Consider the following 23,266-nt stretch of genomic DNA (forward strand, 5'->3'; position numbering starts at 1 on the left):
AAGTACTGGAAGGATTAAGATTTTTAAATAGAAGTAATTTACAAATCTGTTTAACTTTCTGGCACCAGTTAATTAAAAAAATAAAAGTTTTCCACCGGAGTGCCCCTCTAAGTAATATAAGACAACATTATAGTCATTTTTCTAACATTTTTTTTTCCCGAATGGTAACAGCAAAGAATTGTGGGGGATCTCCCCAGCTGAGAAGGAATTGTGGGTATCCCGGGATCAGCTCTGCAGAATGCAGCAAGAGGAACTGCTGTTACGACTCCAGTATTCCCGGGGTGAATTGGTGCTTCTATACTCAGGAACAAAGTAAGTACTATAATACCACTACAGCAGTGTTCCTCAACCAGGGTGCCTCCAGCTGTTGCAAAGCTACAACTCCCAGCATGCCCGGACAGCCTTCGGCTGTCCGGGCATGCTGGGAGTTGTAGTTTTGCAACAGCTGGAGGCACCCTGCTTGAGGAACACTGCACTAGGGACATAGAAGCAGCACCAATATATCAGTATTAACTACAGGCAATGATTGTATTATAGACAAGGCCCAGTGCGCTGTGAGCCCCCCGAAAAGAACAGACTGCGGTTACCCTGGAATTACCGCCACAGAGTGTCATAACCGAGGATGCTGCTTCAACTCAAGTGTTCCCGGAGTAAAATGGTGCTTCTTCTCCAAAGAGCAGAGTAAGGAATGATTACGCTTTCTTCATATAACTCATTTACATAAATGGGAGGTCACTTGCTATTTACATTTCTAAGTTATCATTTTGCATACTAGGTAAAAATGCAGCACCCCAAATACAAATACTGCCATAAAGTTCTCATATAATACTACTGCACAGAGCTCACACAGTACTACCGTTCATAGCAGATTACACACTACCACAAAGTACTAATTCTGCCATACAGTGCTAATCTAATACTACTATTTATTACTAATATAATACTACTATATAGTGCTTATATAATACTACTATAAAACGTATAGTTATTATAGTAACTTTGCTTCATGTCTGCTGCGACCTCTGCCTGATGAATTCAGGCCTTTGCCACACCTCTGTGCACGTCCTGGCATTTCTCTGCCTGACATACTTAGTGCGTATATGAGGGGAGGACAATACGCTCCACTATGCTTAAAACAGTATTTGTCTACAACACCAGCAGGTGTGTGCTTTTGGCTGGCCTTTCACAGTAACCAGGCCCTTAAGACTTTAACAGGAACAAAATGGTACACCCCTTAGATGTACATGCGTGGTATGCACTTATGAGGGTAGTACAATATGCTCCACTAAGCTTAAAACAGTATTTGTCTAGAACACCAACAGGTGTGTACTTTTGGCTGGCCTTTCACAGTAACTAAGCCCTTAAGACTTTAACAGGAACAAAATGGTACACCACTTAGATGTACGTATGTGGTATGCACTTATGAAGGGAGTACAATATGCTCCACTAAGCTTAAAGGGGTATTCCAGGCAAAACCTTTTTTCATATATATCAACTGGCTCCGGAAAGTTAAACAGATTTGTAAATTACTTCTATTAAAAAATATTAATCCTTCCAATAGTTATTAGCTTCTGAAGTTTTCTGTCTAACTGCTCAATGATGATGTCACGTCCCGGGAGCTGTGCATGATGGGAGAATATCCCCATAGGAACTGCACAGCTCCCGGGACATGAGTCATCAGAGAGCAGTTAGACAGAAAACAACAACTCAACTTCAGAAGCTAATAACTATTGCAAGGATTAAGCTTTTTTAATAGAAGTAATTTACAAATCTGTTTAACTTTCCGGAGCCAGTTGATATATATATAAAAAAAAAAAGTTTTGGCCTGGAATACCCCTTTAAAACAGTATTTGTCTAGAACACCAACAGGTGTGTACTTTTGGCTGGCCTTTCACAGTAACTAGGCCCTTAAGACTTTAACAGGAACAAAATGGTACACCACCTATGTACGCACAGATTACACTTAATAGAGGACAATACGCTCCACTACGCAACCTGTGTTAGGCACTAATTGCAGGTGATTATGGCTTTTAGTGCTCTGCTCACCCTAACTGGCTGGCTGCTATCAGCCTTTCAGTTGTTGTGCACACCAGTGCTGCAGCACACAGTCGCTGTGTAGTACATCAAAATTGCACTCTCTCTCTCAATCTCTCTCCCTTCCCTATCTGTGCTTCTCGGCTGGATTGGGGCTTGAGGTGAATCGCTGCTGTAAAAATGCTTTTCTGTGCCACACACACTGCACTCTGTCCCTCTCTATCTCTCTCTGCAATAGAACGCTGGAATGGCTGGCCGGCAAGATGGCTGCGATTATATAGGGCTGTGACATCACAGGGGTGACTGGCTGCTGATAGGCTGCTTGCTGCATGTGATTCAGGGTCATCCTGCCTACCCTTTTCCCACCTCCCCAGCATTTCTTGCCTCATGTCCTGACATATGGAGCCGCCATCTTAGATGCCCTCGAGCCTGGACCGCACTAAATGGACTTTAACGAAGTGATTCGTGCGATCGAATCGCGGTGATATTCGGATTAGTTGCGAAGCAAATTTTTCCTGAAATTCGTAAAGAATTCAGATTCATCAGATTCTATTCACTCATCCTTAAATACTACCATACAGTTTTAATATAATACTTCTACAAAATGTCAATATATTACTTCCATACAGTGCTAATATAATACTACCATACATGGCTAATGTAATACTGTCATACAGTACTAATATAATACTGCTGTACACTGCTAATATAATAGCACCATACATGGTGTATGTAATACTGCCATAAACTATAGTGCTAATGTGACACTGACATACAATGCAAAAATAATACTACAATGTTATTATAATGCTAACATACAGTGCTAATATAATAGTATAATACATTGCCAATATAATACTACCATAAAGTACTAATATAATACTACCATAGAGTACTAAGATAATACTACCATAGAGTACTAAGAGAATACTACCATAGAGTACTAATATAATACTACCATAGAGTACTAAGATAATACTACCATAGAGTACTAAGATAATACTACCATAGAGTACTAAGAGAATACTACCATAGAGTACTAATATAATACTACCATAGAGTACTAATATAATACTACCATAGAGTACTAAGATAATACTACCATAGAGTACTAAGAGAATACTACCATAGAGTACTAATATAATACTACCATAGAGTACTAATATAATACTACCATAGAGTACTAATATAATACTACAATACATGGCTAATGTAATACTGTCATACAGTACTAATATAATGCTGCTGTACACTGCTAATATAATAGCACCATACATGGTGTATGTTATACTGCCATAAACTATAGTGCTAATGTGACACTGACATACAATGCAAAAATAATACTACAATGTTATTACAATGCTAACATACAGTGCTAATATAATAGTATAATACATTGCCAATATAATACTACCATAAAGTACTAATATAATACTACCATAGAGTACTAAGATAATACTACCATAGAGTACCAAGAGAATACTACCATAGAGTACTAATATAATACTACCATAGAGTACTAATATAATACTACAATATATGGCTAATGTAATACTGTCATACAGTACTAATATAATGCTGCTGTACACTGCTAATATAATAGCACCATACATGGTGTATGTTATACTGCCATAAACTATAGTGCTAATGTGACACTGACATACAATGCAAAAATAATACTACAATGTTATTACAATGCTAACATACAGTGCTAATATAATAGTATAATACATTGCCAATATAATACTACCATAAAGTACTAATATAATACTACCATAGAGTACTAAGATAATACTACCATAGAGTACCAAGAGAATACTACCATAGAGTACTAATATAATACTACCATAGAGTACTAATATAATACTACCATAGAGTGCTAATATAATACTACCATAGAGTACTAAGATAATACTACCATAGAGTACTAAGATAATACTACCATAGAGTACTAAGATAATACTACCATAGAGTACTAAGATAATACTACCATAGAGTACTAATATGATACTACCATACAGTGCGATTGTATTAGTACCATATAATGATATTACAATACAACCCATAAAGTTCCAACCCAGCAGTAAACTAAATATCTCATATCTTGCAAAAAGTCTAAAGTCTGGGTCATATTCCTTAAAGGGGTACTCCGCTGCTCAGAGTTTGGAACAAACTCTTCCGAACGCTAAAGCAGGTGTCGGGAGCTTCGTGACAAAGTGTGAATTGGTGAACGGAAAACCCATTCACTAGCTGGTACATTTTAGTAAGCAGAATTTCTGCCTGCAATTTTAAAGCGGAATTGCCGGCAGAAATTCCGTAGTCTGAACCTAGCCTTAGGCTTGGTTCACACTGCATAATTTCTGGGCAGAATTTCTGCCGGAGATCGAGCCGGCGGCGCTAGGACCGAGCAGTCTGCATTGCTGCCCCCATAGACTGCAATGCATTTCTGCGTGGATCTTTTTGGGAGATCTGCTCACAAATGCATTGACATCTATGGGGATGGCAATGTAGTCCGCGCGGTCCTAGTGCCGCTGGCTCTATCTCCGGCAGATATTCTGCCCAGAAATTCCACAGTGTGAACCTAGCCTTAGGGTCTATTCACACGGCAGAATTTTCGCTTGCGTAATTCCGCCTTAAAATTAACGCCCATAGACTACTATGGGATTACGCACTCCCATTCACACTTTGTAGAATTCCGCATGCAGAAATTCAGAAGTGTGAATGGGAGTGTGGAATCCCATAGAAGTCTATGAGCTTTAATTTGAGGCCGAATTCCGCAAGCGGAAATTCTGCCGTGTGAAAAGACCCTTTGGCCTTCACTGACAAGAGATTATAGGAAACCTCTTCTATCCTCCCAAAATCAAGGGGGATCTCCGCTTTGAACAATCCCTCCTTGTTACAAAGGTCCCTCGAGAATAAGATGATCACAAAGTTTCCTCCATGTTTATGAATCAACTGTGATCTGTGGGGAAACCCGGTGGTGTTAACTGTTCCATTTCCCTGCAGCACCACCACTGGTGAAACCAAGCATTACACAGTTCCCACACAAGTCAATCTTTTGTCTGTGTAATGTAGGAGGGGACAGGTCCTCCAGAGTAAGAGAGTCTCTCTCCCCACAAAGGTGCAGATCTTTTTCTTATAGTGTATATCAAAAGACAAACCTGAGTTGACTTGAAGACTGGTGTGAGAACTTTTTGTGGGATATTTTGAAATTTGTGGAGCCTTTATATGACAAAATGGTATTTTATAAATCATTTTAGAAAATGAAAAATATGAGTGCGGAGTGTTTCCTTACAAGAGAAGAAACTGTGGATACCCGGGAATAAGCTCTTTAGAATGCATCAAGAGAAAGTGCTGCTTCGATTCCAGCATACCAAGGGTGAACTGGTGCTTCTACTCCCAAGCACAAGGTATTGTCAAAAGAAATTGCACATCTGGTTGTCCCTTGTAATGTGTATCTAGTTCAGATGTTAAGTTGCCCCTTTGGGATTTCAGGACCAACCTGCCTTTCAGGTATCCACAACCCTACCAGGTCTTCTGCAGGGCTATGAGCTGAATTTGATGCTGGAGTTCATAGCAGTTTGGGCAAATGTAACGTATGGCAAACCGTATGGCTTCTATGGGCCACTGGGAGAGAGGGAGCCCAGTGCCCATTGCTATTGTGGGGGACGAAGCTATACAGGACTGTACAAGGGGGTAGGAGAATGACCATAGGATCATGGAAAGTAGATTACCCTATTCTCCAAGGTGGTCAAATCAGTACCTATAAAGGGGGCAAGATGATATGGTGTTTCTAATCTTCAATATTGTCAACAGTAATACAGGCAGATGGGGAACCATATCCATAGAGCAGATAATAGTAGAACCTGCGGGGCCCTAATTTTGTGGAGAAATTTTACACCCACTTCACTCAACTCTGTTCAGCCAGTTTAGTGGTGACTGCCCTCAAAAGTGCATGATGATGTCTATGGAGGAAAGAGTGGGGCCAAAGATCATGGAAAGAGTCGGCCAACTCTTTTACCACCTAGACATGCAAAGAAGTCTCAAAGAAGAACTCAAATTTGTCTGTCCTCTTCCTGTTACAGATAATTCTCAGTGTGCTGTGAAAGCATCAGACCGAAAGGACTGCGGCTTCCCCGGAATTACTGACACAGAGTGCTACTCCAGAGGATGCTGCTTCAACGCAAGTGAAAAGGGAACCAAATGGTGCTTCTTCCCTAAAGGAAAATGTAAGACATTACCTCATAGCTTTCATAAAGTTGTATAATTTGCTCTTAAGGTTGTAGCCCATGGTAAGCACTTGGTTGGTAAACTCTCAACGGGTGATGAGGATGATGGTTATGAGTGATCCAACAGCACAGAAGAATAGCCACACACAAATCATATAACATTCAGTGAAACAGATTAAATGTGATCCAACTAAATTTGGTCAAAAATGCCCCTATTGCTTTGAAAACTCAAGCCCCAAACTAACCCAGCCCAATGACCCTACCTATTTGGATGATTCATCTTAATTGGCGGGCCCCAAACTGGGCAGCGGTCCCTACGTTGACTACAGTGCACGGCAATAAATTTGGTCCAAATCGAAAATGCCCCTATTTCTTTGAAAAGTAATGTATGGCTGTCCTATGTCATAGGGGGGAACAGTGAGCCCTAAACTAACCCAGCATAATAACCCAACCTATTTGGACGATCCACCCTAATCAATGGCGCCCAACTGGGCAGCAGTGCATAGGCTGGTAAAGTGAAAGGGGAAAAGATAAAACAGATGTAGTTAACAGGTCAGGTGAAAATCAAACCATCATGGCAAATTCCAAATCAGTACTGGGCAGGGGGGAGGGGCTGTGCAAACACTACTGAGCTCTGGGGGAACACTTGTGTTACAGATAACCCATGGCAAGCACTTGGTTGGTAAACTTTCAATGGGTGATGAGGATGATGATTATGAGTGATCCAACAGCAAAGAAGAATAGCCAGACACAAATCATATAACATTCAGTTAGACAGATTCAATTTGATCCAATTAAATTTGGTCAAAAATGCCCCTATTGCTTTGAAAAGTCAAGCCCCAAACTAATCCTGCCCAATGACCCTACCTATTTGGACGATTCATCTTAATTGGTGGCCCCCCAACTGGGCAGCGGTCCCTACATTGGTAAAGTGCACAGCAATAAATTTGGTCCAAATCGAAAGTGCCCCTAGTTCTTTGAAAAGCCGTGTATGGCTATCCCATGTCATAGGGGGGAAACAGTGAGCCCTAAACTAACCCAGCATAATAACCCAACCTATTTGGATGATCCACCCTAATCGATGGCCCTCAACTGGGCAGCGGTCCCTAGGCTGCTAAAGTTAGAGATAGATAGAACAGACGTAGTCAACAGGTCAGGTGAAAATCAAACCATCATGACAGACTCCAAATCAGAATCTCAATTGCAAACCAGAGTGAGGCCAGAGGTCAAAACCAGAGGGCAGCATCAGAAAAGAATCAGAATTCAACAACAATACCTTACTGTCAAGCCGGGTCAAAACAGAAGGTCACATATGGTCCAATTTACAATCCAAGGAGAGTAGGACAAAAAGCAACATGGTCAGAAATCCAGGAGGTCACAGAAGTGCACAAGGAAAAGCATAAATTATGGGCATCTGGTGCCCATTTAAATGTGCCAGGCAGAGAGAGCATAGAAAGCTGACACTAGCCCTTATTGATGCAGCGTCCCCGTTCTCCCAAAGGCTTACCAGCCCTGCCATCATAAGGGTTGGTCTGCTACTATGCCCCCAGTAGGCCAGCTGAGAATGCCACAGAAGCGTGGACTGGTAAGTACCTAACCATGGCACTCTGTGGTCTCCTAGGTTCCAGGCTTTGTACATTTATCCTGTACAGCTGTGTCTCCAAACTGTAGACCTGAATGTGTTGCAAAACTACAATTGGCTGTCCGAGCATGCTGGGAGCTGTAGTTTTGCCACATCTGGAGGGCCACAGTTGGGAGACAAAGCTGTACAGGGTATGTGTTCAGCCGCAAGACCACAGTATACAGGCCCGGCTCTGCCTATAGGCAAAGTAGGCAGCCGCTTAGAGCACCCTCTTGATGGGGCCAGCATCAGAACCACTTGCTCAACCAGCTCAGCCAGCAACACCACCATACCCCCCCCCCCCCCGCCCCCATGGGTGCCACCCAGTGGCGTTGCTAGGGTTGGTGTCACCCGGTGCGGTAGAAAATGGTGTCACCCCATACCTCCCCCCTCCCCCCAGTAAGTTTTTAGCCTGTTGTGACCGACACCCCTGTTGTAGCGCATTGTGAGAAATTCCAGTATAATAATCAGATATACCAGTTTCCACAGAATAGGAAAGTGTTAAAGAAGTTTTCACCATTTAAATATACAGCTCCCAGAATTACTTAAAGGGGTACTCCACTGGAAAACATTTACTTTTATATCAACTGGTGCCAGAAAGTTAAACAGATTTTTAAATTACTTCTATTTAAAATCTTAATACTTACAGTACTTATAAGCTGGTGTATGCTCCACATGAAGTTGTGTAGTTCTTTCCAATCTGACCACAGTGTTATTTGCTGACACCTCTGTCCATGTCAGGAACTGTCCAGAGCAGGATTGGTTTGCTATGGGAATTTGCTCCTACTATGGACAGTTCTTGACATGGACAGAGGTGTCAGCACAGAGCACTGTGGTCAGACAGAAAAGAAATTCAAAAAGAAAATAACTTCCTGTGAATCGCTTATACAGCAGATAATAAGTACTGGAAGGATTAAGATTTTTAAATAGAAGTAATTTACAAATCTGTTTAACTTTGTAGCACCAGCTGATTAAAAAAAATGTTTTCCAGTAGAGTACCCCTTTGAGCAGTGGTGAGGTTATGCTGGGAGTTGTAGTTTCACTGCCCTAACTATAGAACTGACAAGTGACTACAGCTCTGATGTAGAGAGGAGAATGTACAATGGTATCAGTGATTACAGGTGACGTCTTCTCTATAGTGAGGAGAATACACAATGATATCAGTGACTACAGGTGAAGTCTTCTCTATAGTGAGGAGAATACACAATGATATCAGTGATTACAGGTGACGTCTTCTCTATAGTGAGGAGAATACACAAAGATATCAGTGATTACAGGTGACGTCTTCTCTATAGTGAGGAGAATACACAATGATATCAGTGACTACAGGTGACGTCTTCTCTATAGTGAGGAGAATACACAATGATATCAGTGACTACAGGTGACGTCTTCTCTATAGTGAGGAGAATATACAAAGATATCAGTGACTACAGGTGACGTCTTCTCTATAGTGAGGAGAATACACAATGATATCAGTGACTACAGGTGACGTCTTCTCTATAGTGAGGAGAATGTACAATGATATCAGTGACTACAGGTGACGTCTTCTCTATAGTGAGGAGAATACACAATGATATCAGTGACTACAGGTGACGTCTTCTCTATAGTGAGGAGAATACACAATGATATCAGTGACTACAGGTGACGTCTTCTCTATAGTGAGGAGAATACAGAATGATATCAGTGACTACAGGTGACGTCTTCTCTATAGTGAGGAGAATACACAATGATATCAGTGACTACAGGTGACGTCTTCTCTATAGTGAGGAGAATACACAATGATATCAGTGATTACAGGTGACGTCTTCTCTATAGTGAGGAGAATATACAATGATATCAGTGATTACAGGTGACGTCTTCTCTATAGTGAGGAGAATACACAATGATATCAGTGACTACAGGTGACGTCTTCTCTATAGTCTTTCCTTATCTAATTCAGATGGTACATACCGCCTGGACTTGATCCAGCTAAAACTTCTCTCTGCAGAATGTGATGCCCAGACGTCTCCTCACTATGTCAGCGCATTCTCATCCTCTATATGAAAACAATTATTATTATAAACCTGCCAGACACTGTATCCTCTAAATATAATACTACTATACACTATACTCTTTGATTATAAACCTTCCATACACCATACCCACTGAATATAATACTTCCACACACTGTACATTCTGAATATAATACCAACACATACTGTACCCTCTGAATATAAATCTGCCACATACTGTACCCCTGAATATAATACCGCCACACACTGTACCCACTGAATATAATACTACCACATACTGTACCCTCTGAATATCATACTACCACAAACTGCGCCCTCTGAATATAAATCTGCTACATACTGTACCCTCTGAATATAAATCTGCCACATACTGTACCCTCTGAATATAAATCTGCAACATACTGTACCCCTGAATATAAATCTGCCACATACTGTACCCCTGAATATAATACCGCCACATACTGTACCCTCTGAATATAATACTACCACCCACTGCGCCCTCTGAATATAATACTTAGAGATGAGCAAACTACAGTAAATTCAACTCGTCACAAACTTCTCTGCTCGGCAGTTGATAACTTTTCCTGCATAAATTAGTTCAGCTTTCCGGTGCTCCGGTGGGCTGGAAAAGGTGGATACAATCCTAGGAGACTCTTTCCTAGGATTGTATCCACCTTTTCCAGCCCACCGGAGCACCTGAAGGCTGAACTAATTTACGCAGAATAAGTCATCAACTGCCGAGCCGAGAAGTTTGTGACGAATCGAATTTACTGTAAGTTCGCTCATCTCTAATAATACTACCACAAACTGCGCCCTCTGAATATAATACTACCACCCACTGTGCCCTCTGAATATAATACTACCACAAACTGCGCCCTCTGAATATAACGTTGCCATACAGTGCACCCTCTGAATATAATACTACCACAACCTCAGTAACACCCCTCAACATCCGTTAGCTGATGCTATTACGACGGGAGGGGGGTATTGGTGGTGTTGCTAGTGGATGATGGGAGTGCTACTACTCGGGGGGTGTTGCCGGAGGATGATGAGGGTGCTACTCTGGCCATCCCCCCTGGCAGTATCATCCCCATCATCCATCCGCAGGATCATCCTCCTGGCAGGAGCACCGCCATCATCCACCATCAGGATCTGCTGATGGAGGTGCTGCTGGGGGGGGGGGGTGTTTCTGGTGGATGATGAGGGTGCTACTGCCAGGGGGGGAGCATTAGGTAGGCAGCAGTTCCCCCGCATTAGGTAGGTCGCAGTTTCCCCACATTAGGTAGCATCTATTCCCCACATTAGGCAGCATAGATTCCCCACATTTGGTACCAGTTCCCCCACATTAGGTAGGTACCAGTTACCCCACATTAGGTAGCAATTTCCCCACATTAGGTAGCACAGATTCCCCACATAAGGTAGCATAGACTCCCCACATAAGGTAGCACAGATTCCCCACATAAGGTAGCATAGACTCCCCACATAAGGTAGCACAGATTCCCCACATAAGGTAGCATAGACTCCCCACATAAGGTAGCATAGACTCCCCACACTTGGTAGTAGTTTCCCCACATTAGGCCGCAGGTTCCCTTGCAGGTTCCCCACAATGGGTCAAAGTCTCCCCACAATAGATTGCTGGTTATACCACCACCGGCCCCCCCCCCCCCCCACACACACACAAAAAACACATACAACACAGAGAGAGAGACACACACAAACACACACAGTCAGAGAGACACACACACTCACAGACACACACATACACAGTCACACACACACAGAGTCACACACACACAGAGTCTCATACACACACACAGTCACATACACAAACCTAGATAGAGACAGACACACACACTCACCCATCCAGCGCAGCGCTCCTTCTCACCGGGCGCCGTGCGAGTGACGTAACTGACGTCCTCCTGCGCGGCCATGCGGTGTGACGTCAGGCCGGCGCAGACGTGGGAGCGGAGGCCGGGCACAGTGCTGGTGAAGGTGAGGGGGGGGGGTGTGATGATGGACGGGCGCACAGTGCCGGAGAAAGAGGGGGGTTGCTGACGGACGGGCGCACCGCACACACAGCCCGGGGGGGGGGGGGGGGGTGCTGACGGATGGGAGGCCGGTCGGGCACAGATGGGGGGGTGGGTGCTGCGGAGCGTCTTGGTGTCACCCCATAAGGTTGGTGTCACCCGGTGCGGGCCGCACCCCCCGCACCCGGGTCGCAACGCCACTGGTGCCACCCCAGTAGTATGGCAATTACATGAGGAGGAGGTTTGTTACAGTGTGTCACCCCAGTAGTATGGTAATTACATGGGGAGGAGGTTTGTTACAGTGTGTCACCCCAGTAGTAAGGTAATTACATGAGGAGGAGGTTTGTTACAGTGTATCACTCCAGTAGTAAGGAGATTACATGAGGAGGAGGTTTGTTAAAGTGTGTCATCCCAGTAGTAAGGTGGGCGTGTCAAAGGGCGGGTCAATGGGTGGAGTCAAGGGGCGGCAAATTTAGCTTTTGCCTAGGGTGGCAAAAATCCTTGCACCAGCCCTGACAGCATACAACATGATGGAAAAGGCAGGAGTCAAGGGGCTGTGCAGGATTAGTAGTAGCGGCCGCCACTTTGAGAAATTTATCTGAAATTAATCTAAAAACATTTCAGATTCACAGAATTTTGGAATAAATCCGATTCATACCAAAATGATTCGGTCATCACTACATTTGACAGACTTCAATATCAAAATGTAGCAACTAAAAACCATCCAAAATTGAATAAACAATTTGAGTCACTTTGTTCCATTTCAGAGTCCCAAAGAGGAACAACATGAAGGAGCACTGAAACCAAAGAAATGATTCACTTCATGAAGTTTTCTTTCCTGTCACATGTCATATTGTTTTTAAAATTTAGGATATTGGTGACTTTTTAAAATAAAAAATTGAGTTTGTACCGAAGCTTAATGTTCTGTGTCTGTAATAAACATATCGATGTTAAGAAATATTATACGTTTTTAGTTTTTTTTTATTTATAAATATCACAAGTATCAGTGTGAACAGTGACCTCCCTCCGGTCAGATCCGTAAAGTAGGACGTACTCAGTTATTCTTCGTGTCCTTTTTTCTTCACATTCTTCAGCTCATCTTGCTGCAAATTTTTGTTTATTATTTGTTTATAGGATTGCATTTCCATTCATTCATTGTTCTCCTCTCTAACACTCAACTCATTCTGAGCTATGGCTTGACAAATCCCAGACGCCAGGTTGCCATGGTGTCTGAGAATTTCATCCTGGTACCTAGGTGTTTGTTAGCCCAAGCACTGGAGGTGAGGGTTTATAGCAATTAGATACACCCGGGTATCTAATCCCCTTTTAATCTAGTACTGAGACACCTGTGCCGAGAAGGACGCTGCTCTGTGCTGCCCCTGGAGGTGGCCGGCAGTAACTCTTCCCAGACTTCCTCTCATTTAGAGGCTCTTGCGTTACCTTCTGAATGCACGAGGCTGCAGCCAGAGAGTAGCAGTAGTGGAAGGTGTGTCATGACCCCAGTCACTGTGTGCCCGCCCACAACTGGCACCCCCGGTGAATATATAAATACAGTGACCCCCCGACCTACGATGGCCCCGACATATGATGAAATCGACATACGATGGCCTCTCAGAGGCCATCACATGTAGATGTCAGCATCGACATACAATGCTTTTTTATGTCAGGGCCATCGCATTAAGTGCTATGCGGCAGCGCCAAATGCTTAAGCTGCTGCCGGATAGCAGCTTAATGTTCCCCGTGTGGTGCGGTAAGTATTACTTACCCCTCCACGATGCTCCGGGGTGCCCTCCGGGTCCAGCGCTGGTCTTCCGGTGTCTTCTCGGCCTTCTCCGATTACGTCAATACGCTGCTGCGCACGCCATCCAATAGGAATGGTGTATGCAGCTGGGTAATGACGTCGCTACGCAGGCCCAGTAAGGCCTTGCGGAAGACAGAAGAGGACCGGAGAAGACAGAAGAGGACCGGAGAAGACAGCAGAGGACCGGAGAAGACAGCTGAGGACCGGAGAAGACAGAAGAGGACCGGAGAAGACAGAAGAGGACCGGAGAAGACAGCAGAGGACCGGAGAAGACAGTGGAGAGCCCAGCGGAGGTCCGGGATCACCATCGGGAGCGGCGGGGACACCATCTCGAGCGGCGGGGACAGGTGAGTACAGCTTCCTATACTTTACATTGCACGAATCCCTCAACATACGATGGATTCGACAAACGATGGCTCGTTTGGAATGAATTACCATCGTATGTTGAGGGACCACTGTATTGTTAAATGTAACACATAGGGGGAGATTTATCATTGCCTTCCTGACATTTTATTGGCTGAAATTTGGTGAAAAAGTTTTGCGCCGTTAGTTTTTGCTGAAAAAAACAACTTTGGCAAAAGTGACTGTGAAATGCAGTGCTTCATTCTTGCCTATGCAGTGGACGAGATCTATTAACTGCGTCTTTTATTAAAGGTCCAAAAATATTGCGCAAAATGCAAATTTATACCACATTTGCCTTGCCTTAGAAAAACAACATCCTACAGCAGGTTTAGAGGTGATTTTTCGTTTGTGCAAAACGTATCAAAGTCTTGAGCCATATTGATAAATTTGGTGCACATAAGCAAAAACACAGGGGAAAAAAAGGCTGTGAAGTGGCTGCACACAGACGCATATTGATAAATCTCCCTCATACTGTATATAGAACTATGTCTTGTTCTGTAAGAAGCAAGACCTTTATTGCTGCACAAATAATAGAAATGTTCTTACTTCCGGAATGTCAAGACTAATGTCATGAATGGTTATAGAGGTGTCAAAGGGGCAAAAGGGGTATTTATTGTGGAGGTGCTTGAAATCAATGTTGTACTGGCAGAATATATTAAAATAGTCACTGTCGTGAACAAACTTTGCATAGATCAATAGTACAAGGAAATATAAGAAACTTTGTAATATATCTTATCAAACTCTGCCCCCACACCCTCCTCCTACTGCTGCTCAAATCATCTCCTCTAAAAATCAGCTCAGCTTTGTCCTGTGTCTGGAAGACAACCAATACAAGTCTATGGATGAGGGAGGATAGCGTTCTGTCCACCAGCTCCAGGAGAACTGCAAATTATAGATGAAGCCTGCAGAGCAGATATCTACTGAAAAATACCATGTTGAAGTTATATACTAAGCAGAAATAGTGCTGCTTTCTATGTATACACACAGGGCAAATTGTCCTGAAGTCATATATAAACATTTATAACAATTTCAGAATACACCTTGGTTTAAATAATTTTTTTTTTTTTTGGATGCTGTGTAAAAAAATTCTAGATATTCAACATTTATTAGCAGCATTATTTCTGTAAACTGGACGTGTCACACAATCCTCCTTTTTTATGTTTGATATATGGATTCTAGATGACAAACATGAAACATTTTTAATTCATGAACTCATGAACATAATGACATCACCAAAATGAACATAGTGACAGGTAAAACACTAAACAGGTCAGGAAATCAAGAGCACTGTTCACACTGGACTCAGAACAAGAAACACACTGGACACCCCACTCCAAACATGGAGGGACATAAATACCAAAGCCAAATAGGCTCCTAGCCAGCGGGCACTCTCCACCGAGAGTTCAGGATACTGGCCTAGGAGGAAACAAAAATCCTAAATACAAGCAAACACGGGGGGACAGACAAAATATTCACTCACTCCTAGATAGAAGGATTAGCACAAGGCTCAGGAATTCTATCCTAGGAGATCCAGGATCACACAAGGTCAAAACAGGAATGACAAAACGCAGGGTGTGAACATGGACTAAAATATATCAAGGTAAATAAACAAGTGCAATACAAAAATATAAAACCCCAAAGAACAAAGGTAGTCAAACAAGGCAAGCTAAAATCTATATATCAAACAGGACAGATAACCATGGTTAAAACTCAGGACATGTGCCCAAACGGACAAAGCTAAGGTGCATAAAAAATAACACATGGACAGCGTACAGGTCAAATAACCAGCAGAGAGTTCTAGTGGAGCTAGGGTCTAAATAACCCCACCCAGGATCCCATAGGCTGGAAGCATTAACTCTTCCCAAACCTGGGAGAATGAACACAGAATCTGTTCAGACATAAACAATGTCTGAACAGGACCCAAAGCAGAAAATACAAAACAAAAAAATGGAAAAATGGACATTACATTGACATCACCAAATTTAGCATTCGAAAACATGACCAAACGAAGCATCTAAACACACCACCAAACTAAACATCCAAAAACATGACTAAGTAACCAAACATCCAAAGATATCACCAATCTGAGCATTCATAACTATCCAAAAATGGTGGGAAGGATGTACTCAAATAGCCCCAAGACTTTGAGGTTCTAAGCTAGTACAGAGATTGACCCTGTTGAATAATAATATATGGCATAAAGATTTGTTCCTAACTTGTCTCCAAATACAACACATGTCGGGATGTAGATAGCACACCCGCTCACTATATGTTCTTGTATCAATCACCGTTGGCCGTGAGTGCACTAGCCCAATCCAAAAGTCCAAATAAATAAAAACCACTTTCACCGCTGGTGAATAAAAGATCATCTTCTTTCTTGTATCTTCATAAATCCAATAGCCCAAACACCAAGATAGGCTGTTGTATGCCTGACACGTTTCAGGGGTAACTGCCTTAGTCATAGGCTAACACAAGACTAACAATACTTCACAAAGTCATGTGATAGTTACATAGTTACATAGTTACATAGTTAGTACGGTCGAAAAAAGACATATGTCCATCAAGTTCAACCAGGGAATTAAGGGGTAGGGGTGTGGCGCGATATTGGGGAAGGGATGAGATTTTATATTTTTTCATAAGCATTAATCTTATTTTGTTCCAGGAATGTATCTAATCCTGTTTTAAAGCTGTTAATTGTTCCTGCTGTGACCAGTTCCTGAGGTAGACTGTTCCATAAGTTCACAGTTCTCATGGTAAAGAAGGCGTGTCGCCCCTTGAGACTAAACTTTTTCTTCTCCAGACGGAGGGAGTGCCCCCTCGTCCTTTGGGGGGGTTTAACCTGGAACAGTTTTTCTCCATATTTTTTGTATGGTCCATTAATATACTTATATACGTTTATCATATCCCCCCTTAAACGTCTCTTCTCAAGACTAAACAATTGTAACTCCTTTAATCGCTCCTCATAGCTAAGATGTTCCATTCCCCATATTAGTTTAGTCGCGCGTCTCTGCACCCTTTCCAACTCCGCAGTGTCCCTTTTATGGACAGGTGTCCAAAACTGAACAGCATATTCCAGGTAAGGCCGTACCAATGATTTATAAAGGGGGAGTATTATGTCCCTGTCCCTTGAGTCCATGCCTCTTTTGATACATGACAATATCCTGCCGGCTTTGGAAGCAGCAGCCTGACATTGCATGCTATTCTGTAGTCTGTGATCTACAAGTACACCCAGATCCTTCTCTACCAGTGACTCTGCCAGTTTAATCCCCCCTAAGACATACGATGCATGCAGGTTATTAGTACCCAGATGCATAACTTTACATTTATCCACATTGAACCTCATTTGCCAAGTGGATGCCCAGACACTTAGTCTATCCAAGTCATCTTGTAACTTATACACATCCTCTATAGACTGTACTGTGCTACAAAGCTTGGTGTCATCTGCAAAGATAGAAACAGAGCTGTTAATACCATCCTCTATATCATTGATAAATAAATTAAACAACAGCGGGCCCAGTACTGAACCTTGGGGTACACCACTAATAACCGGGGACCAATCAGAGTACGAATCATTGACCACCACTCTCTGGGTACGATCCATGAGCCAGTGTTCAATCCAGTTACAAACTAAAATTTCCAAACCCAAAGACCTTAACTTACCTGTCAGACGTCTATGAGGGACAGTATCAAATGCTTTAGCAAAATCCAGAAACACTATATCCACAGCCATTCCTCTGTCAAGGCTTCTACTCACCTCTTCATAAAAGCAAATTAGATTGGTTTGACAACTTCTATCCTTAGTAAACCCATGCTGGCTATCACTTATAATACAATTATCCCCTATGTATTCCTGTATGTAATCACTTATAAGTCCTTCAAACAATTTACCCACAATGCACGTTAAACTTACCGGTCTATAGTTTCCTGGGGAAGACCTAGAGCCCTTTTTGAAGATTGGCACCACATTCGCCTTGCGCCAGTCCCTTGGCACAATACCAGACACCAGAGAATCTCCAAATATCATGAACAGGGGTACAGATATTACTGAACTTACCTCTCTAAGAACTCTTGGGTGTAGTCCATCCAGTCCTGGGGATTTGCTTACATTTATATCACTTAACTTACCTTGTACCATCTCTACATTAAGCCAGTTCAGTACATTACATGATGTGTTACCAGCACTGACCTGGCCAATGTCAGCTCCTTCTTCCATAGTGTATACAGAACTAAAGAACCCATTCAGTAGCTCCGCCTTCTCTTGATCGCCTGTGACAACCTCCCCATTATCATTATTAAGGGGTCCTACATGCTCTGTCCTTGTTTTTTTTGCATTTATATGTCTAAAAAAATATTTAGGATTAGTTTTGCTTTCTTTGGCCACCTGTCTCTCATTTTGAATTTTTAATACAATGCTTAAAGCCAAATCCAGAAAATAAATACTGGCACCCACAAAGTAAGCCGTAAAGGACAAATTCTAACAATTTGTATTTATGTATTAATTACTATTGTGTTTTTTAGCCATGATTAAAGACAGTCATTTATTGCTCCAGCACTAGTGTGTTTTTACAAGATATTCAATAGAGTTTGAGAATTCTACGAATCTTGCAGCTGGAAGTCTTCCTGTATTCGATTGACATTTATATATTACACTAATTCTAGAAAACTCTCCCTGTTTCCCCTCCACACCATCAGGACGTCGTCTATATAACTTCCAAGCATTCTAATCTGCTTCAAAGAATGGATAATCAAAGGAAAATAAATATTTCCTCAAAATATATAAATTACTGCAAAGGAGGGGAAATGTTTCGCCCCCTATAAAGGCTCCACTCCTGGGAAAATAAAATTGTCCATCAAAAACAAAGAAAATATTTTTGAGAAGGAATTCATACAATGGAGGTTAAACTAACAGGTCTATAGTTCCCAGGGTCATTTTATGACCCCTTCTTAAAGATTGGCACCATATTTGCTATGCACCAATTGTGGGGAACAGACCCTATAACTTAGTTACTTAATTCCCATAGAACAAAGGGATAAATGTCATCTAGACCTTGTGATTTGTCTGTTTTATCATTCTATTCTTTTCTTTCTTGGCAAGTAAAATCTATCCAGTTGATGCCCTTAGAATTACCCCTTTTATCTAATGGTTCTTAGGGGGTCAGAAAATGCTAAAGCTGTACCAACACCAGCTGGTCACAACATAGCAGAACTGGACATCACTTATAGCAGTCACCTTTCTTGGGCCCAAATAGTAGCTCCCAATGCTCAGATGCCCCCAGGACTTACAGTAGGGCTGAATTGTGTAACAACTAGTCACAAATACAAATTTATAAAATAATTTATCAATGCAAGCAGGAAATTAATGACTATTAACTTGCCAATAGATAATATAAAACAAATGATGATGATAGTTCTGATTAGAGATGAGTGAATCGAAGCTGACGAACCCGAATTCGTTACGAATTTCATGAAATATTCGATTCGCCGTGATTGGATCGCGTGAATCGCTTCATTAAACTTCATTTTACAGTGTTCCAGGCTATTGGAGAGATAAAATGGCGAATCCACATGTGAGTACATGGGGCAGGGGATTATGGGAGGGCGGGAAACAGCGGCGGGAATGAAGGTAGGCGGGCTGACCCTGAATCACATGTGAGATGCAGCCTATCAGTGTTCACTGACCCCTGTGATGTCACAGCCCCTATATAATCGGTGGCCATATTGCCTCTCTTCATTTCATCTATGCACTCAGATGGAGAGGACGGGACTGTGTGTGTCTGACTAGCTTATACCACAGCGTTACACTGCAACTGCTAGTCACATCAGCATTAGGGAAAGACAGGAGTGCAGAGTGCTGTGCTGTTACTCTGAGAAGGATCATTGATTGCTAAACCTCCTATTCACGTTATTGAGCATTGCAGCAGAGAGGGGCAGATAGCTGTCAGCTGCCTCATACAGATCTCAAAGCTGCCTGAACTTTATCAACCATCTTATCTCCTCATTTTTTTTGCACCACAAATCATCTGCTGCTCAGAATTGTGTGACAGAGTGCAATTTAGGGTTTAATCCCTGTATTTTTTTTATTTATTGTGGTGCTGCACTGTAGGGTCCTGCTGCTGTTCACAAATACGTTCTTTTTCAGCGGACTGTAGTGCATTTGTCTGCCCTCATACGTGCATAACACATGCCTACATCAAAGCAGTCTACTATTCTGTATCTGTAACAAGTCTAGATACAGGGAAAGTCCTGACTCCTGGCAAAAGTAATCACCTGCTGGTGTTTTTAAAAAATACTTATTTTTTCTGCGTATAGTTGCGCATATTATTGCCCTCATCAGTGCATACCGCATACGTACATCCAAGTATTGTACCATTTAGTACCTGTTAATCTGCCAAGGTGCTCCATACTGTCAAAGTCCAAACAATAGTACTCACCTGCTGGTGTTTTAAAAAAATATTTATTTTTTCTGCGTATAGTTGCGCATATTACTGCCCTTATCGGTGCATACCGCATAGGTACATCTCAGTATTGTACCATTTTGTACCTGTTAATCCGTCAAGGGGCTACATACTGTCAAAGTCTGAACAATAGTATTCACCGGCTGGTGTTTAAAAAAAACAACAAAAAACTGAGTTTTTTCTGCGTATAGTTGCGCATATTTCTGCCCTCATGAGTGCATACTGCATATGTACATCCAAGTAGTGTACCATTTTGTACCTGTTAATCTGTCAAGGGCCTACATACTGTGAAAGGACAGCCATAAGTAATCACCTGCTGCTGTTCTAGAAAAAAACTGTTTAAAGAGTAGTGTAGCGTATTGTAATACCCTCATATACGCACTAAGTAAGTCAGGCAGATAAATGCCAGGACGTGCACAAAGGAGTGGCAGAGGCCTAAATACTTCAGGCAGAATTGGCAGCAGACTAGGGGTGAGTGGCAGCAGGAGTGGCAGCGAGGGGCCTGAGCTCCCGTTAACAGCCAGCGGTCGTGTCTCGACCAGCAACCCATCTGCCGTCGTCGATTGGTTAACACGCTCATCCATATCATCACAAGTGACATCTGACACCCCCAGTCAACAGTCGGTGGGTTCCTCAAACACAACCCTCAGTTGGCATGGCCCGGGAGCAGTCTGTGTCCTCCCATTGCCTTTGTCCTATGCTGTTCCCTCTCCTAAAGAAGTATCTTATGCTGTGGGTTCAGCGCCACTATTTACTGAGGACGATCTAATAGAGGACAGTCAGCAGCTACTGGCCAGCCAAGAAGGGGAGGAGAAATGCGCCGCTTGCTCCGCTAGGCAGCCAAGTAGTGATGAGGAGGACATCAGTGACATGCACACAACTGTTGATGATGATGAAGCTGATCGCAATTGGGAGCCGGGTGCAGAAGGGGCTTCATCATCATCAGGAGAAGAGAGTTGCAGGTTGCCCTTGAGGCAGCAAGGCGGTAGCACGGTTGGCAGTCAGCGTGGTGGCAGGAGTGGAAATTCAGGAGCCAAATGTCCTCGGGGGAGACCACCTGCTTCGCAGCAGCCTATTTTTCCGGGAGGTAGTGGAACAGGGGTTCCTGGAGACGGTGCCAGTAGCAGTCAATTAGTGCGGACTGTGGGTGGGAAAATCAGCTACTCGGTGGTGTGGAAGTTTTTCATCAGGCATCAGGAAGAGGTTCACATAGCCACATGCAAGATCTGTCGGTAGAAGGTGAAGCATGGCCAGGGTCCCAATGTCGGCACCATGGCCCTGCGTCAACACATGCTTCGCCACCATAAAGCGGCCTGGGAGAACCGTGGCTCCGATGTAGTGGTCCAGCCTGCTGCATCACCCAGTGGCCATCCGCTCCCTCCTTCATCCAGCCAAGGCTCCACAAACTCAACCGAAGGGAGCTGTGTGTCAAACCCTCCTTCTGTCGCTCCTGCTTCTCCCGCTTTTAGTCAGCCATTCCGCCAACAATCCATCGGCAAAGCCTTGTCCAAGAGACAACAGTATGCGCCCACTCATCCAACGGCACAGAAGTTGAATGTGCTCCTGTCCAAGTTGCTGGTGCTGCAGTCCCTCCCTTTTCAAGTGGTGGACTCTGCACCTTTCAGAGAATTAATGGCTTGTGCCGAGCCGAGGTGGAGAGTCCCAAGCCGTCATTTCTTTGCGAAGAAGGCAGTATCAGCCCTGCATAAGTTTGTACCAGTTTGGGTCAGTCCTTGAGCCTGTCGGTGTGTTTAAAAGTGCACGGCAGCGCCGACATGTGGAGCTGTAACTACGGGCAGGGACAATACTTGTCTGTTACGGCCCACTGGGTAAATGTGGTTCCTCCACAGCCACAACAGCAACTTGGACAGGTCACACTGCTTCCTCCTCCAAGCTCTCGCTCTCAGGCAGTTGGTCCTGTTACAGTGTGCGACGCCGCCTCCTCATCCTCAACCGTGTCCTCGGCCTCCACTGCATGTCCAAATCTCGGTGGCCCTTCATCGTACCATGTGTGTAGGGAACGGCGGTGTCAAGCTGTTCTTCACATGGTTTGCCTTGGCGAACTGAGTCTCACCGGGGAGGAACTGCTAAAGTTCATTAGAAAAGAAATTCGAGTATGGTTTACTCCACGAAATCTGGAAATGGGAACCATGGTGACCGACAACGGGAAGAACATCATGTCCGCTCTGTGACAAGGTAGTGGGAAACATGCGCCTTGCATGGCACACGTGTTGAATCTGGTTGTCAAGCACTTCCTCAAGTCTTCACCCAATTTGCAAAACATCAGTGTTACGCCGAGCGCTCCGGGTCCCCGTTCCTCCCCGGAGCGCTCGCCTCATCCTCGTTGCTGCAGCGCCCTGGTCAGATCCACTGACCGGGTGCGCTGCGGTACCGCCTCCAGCCGGGATGCGATTCGCGATGCGGGTGGTGCCCGCTCGCGATGCGCACCCCGGCCCCCGTACCTGACTCGCTCTCCGTCGGTCCTGTCCCGGCGCGCGCGGCCCCGCTCCCTAGGGCGCGCGCGCGCCGGGTCTCTGCGATTTAAAGGGCCAGTGCACCAATGATGGTGCCTGGTCCAATCTTCCCAATTACCTTGATTAGTTTCCACCTGTGCACTCCCTACTTATACCTCACTTCCCCTGCACTCCCTTGCCGGATCTTGTTGCCCTTGTGCCTAGTGAAAGC

The 23,266-nt window shown here is 43.6% G+C and overlaps 1 protein-coding gene across 1 annotated transcript in view; it reads left to right on the forward strand.

Annotated features, from left to right (window-relative positions):
- The window catches only part of LOC130357516 (integumentary mucin C.1-like), a 137,280-nt gene that overhangs the window by 82,114 nt on the left and 31,900 nt on the right, over positions 1–23,266 (forward strand). The window contains exons 5-8 of the mRNA XM_056560213.1: positions 172–312; positions 538–681; positions 5,295–5,444; positions 6,120–6,263. Coding sequence (XP_056416188.1) covers positions 172–312; positions 538–681; positions 5,295–5,444; positions 6,120–6,263 — 579 coding nt within the window. The remainder of the gene's footprint in view (positions 1–171; positions 313–537; positions 682–5,294; positions 5,445–6,119; positions 6,264–23,266) is intronic.

Source organism: Hyla sarda, chromosome 2 (genome assembly GCF_029499605.1).
Source record: "Hyla sarda isolate aHylSar1 chromosome 2, aHylSar1.hap1, whole genome shotgun sequence".
NCBI classification, from domain to species: domain Eukaryota; kingdom Metazoa; phylum Chordata; class Amphibia; order Anura; family Hylidae; genus Hyla; species Hyla sarda.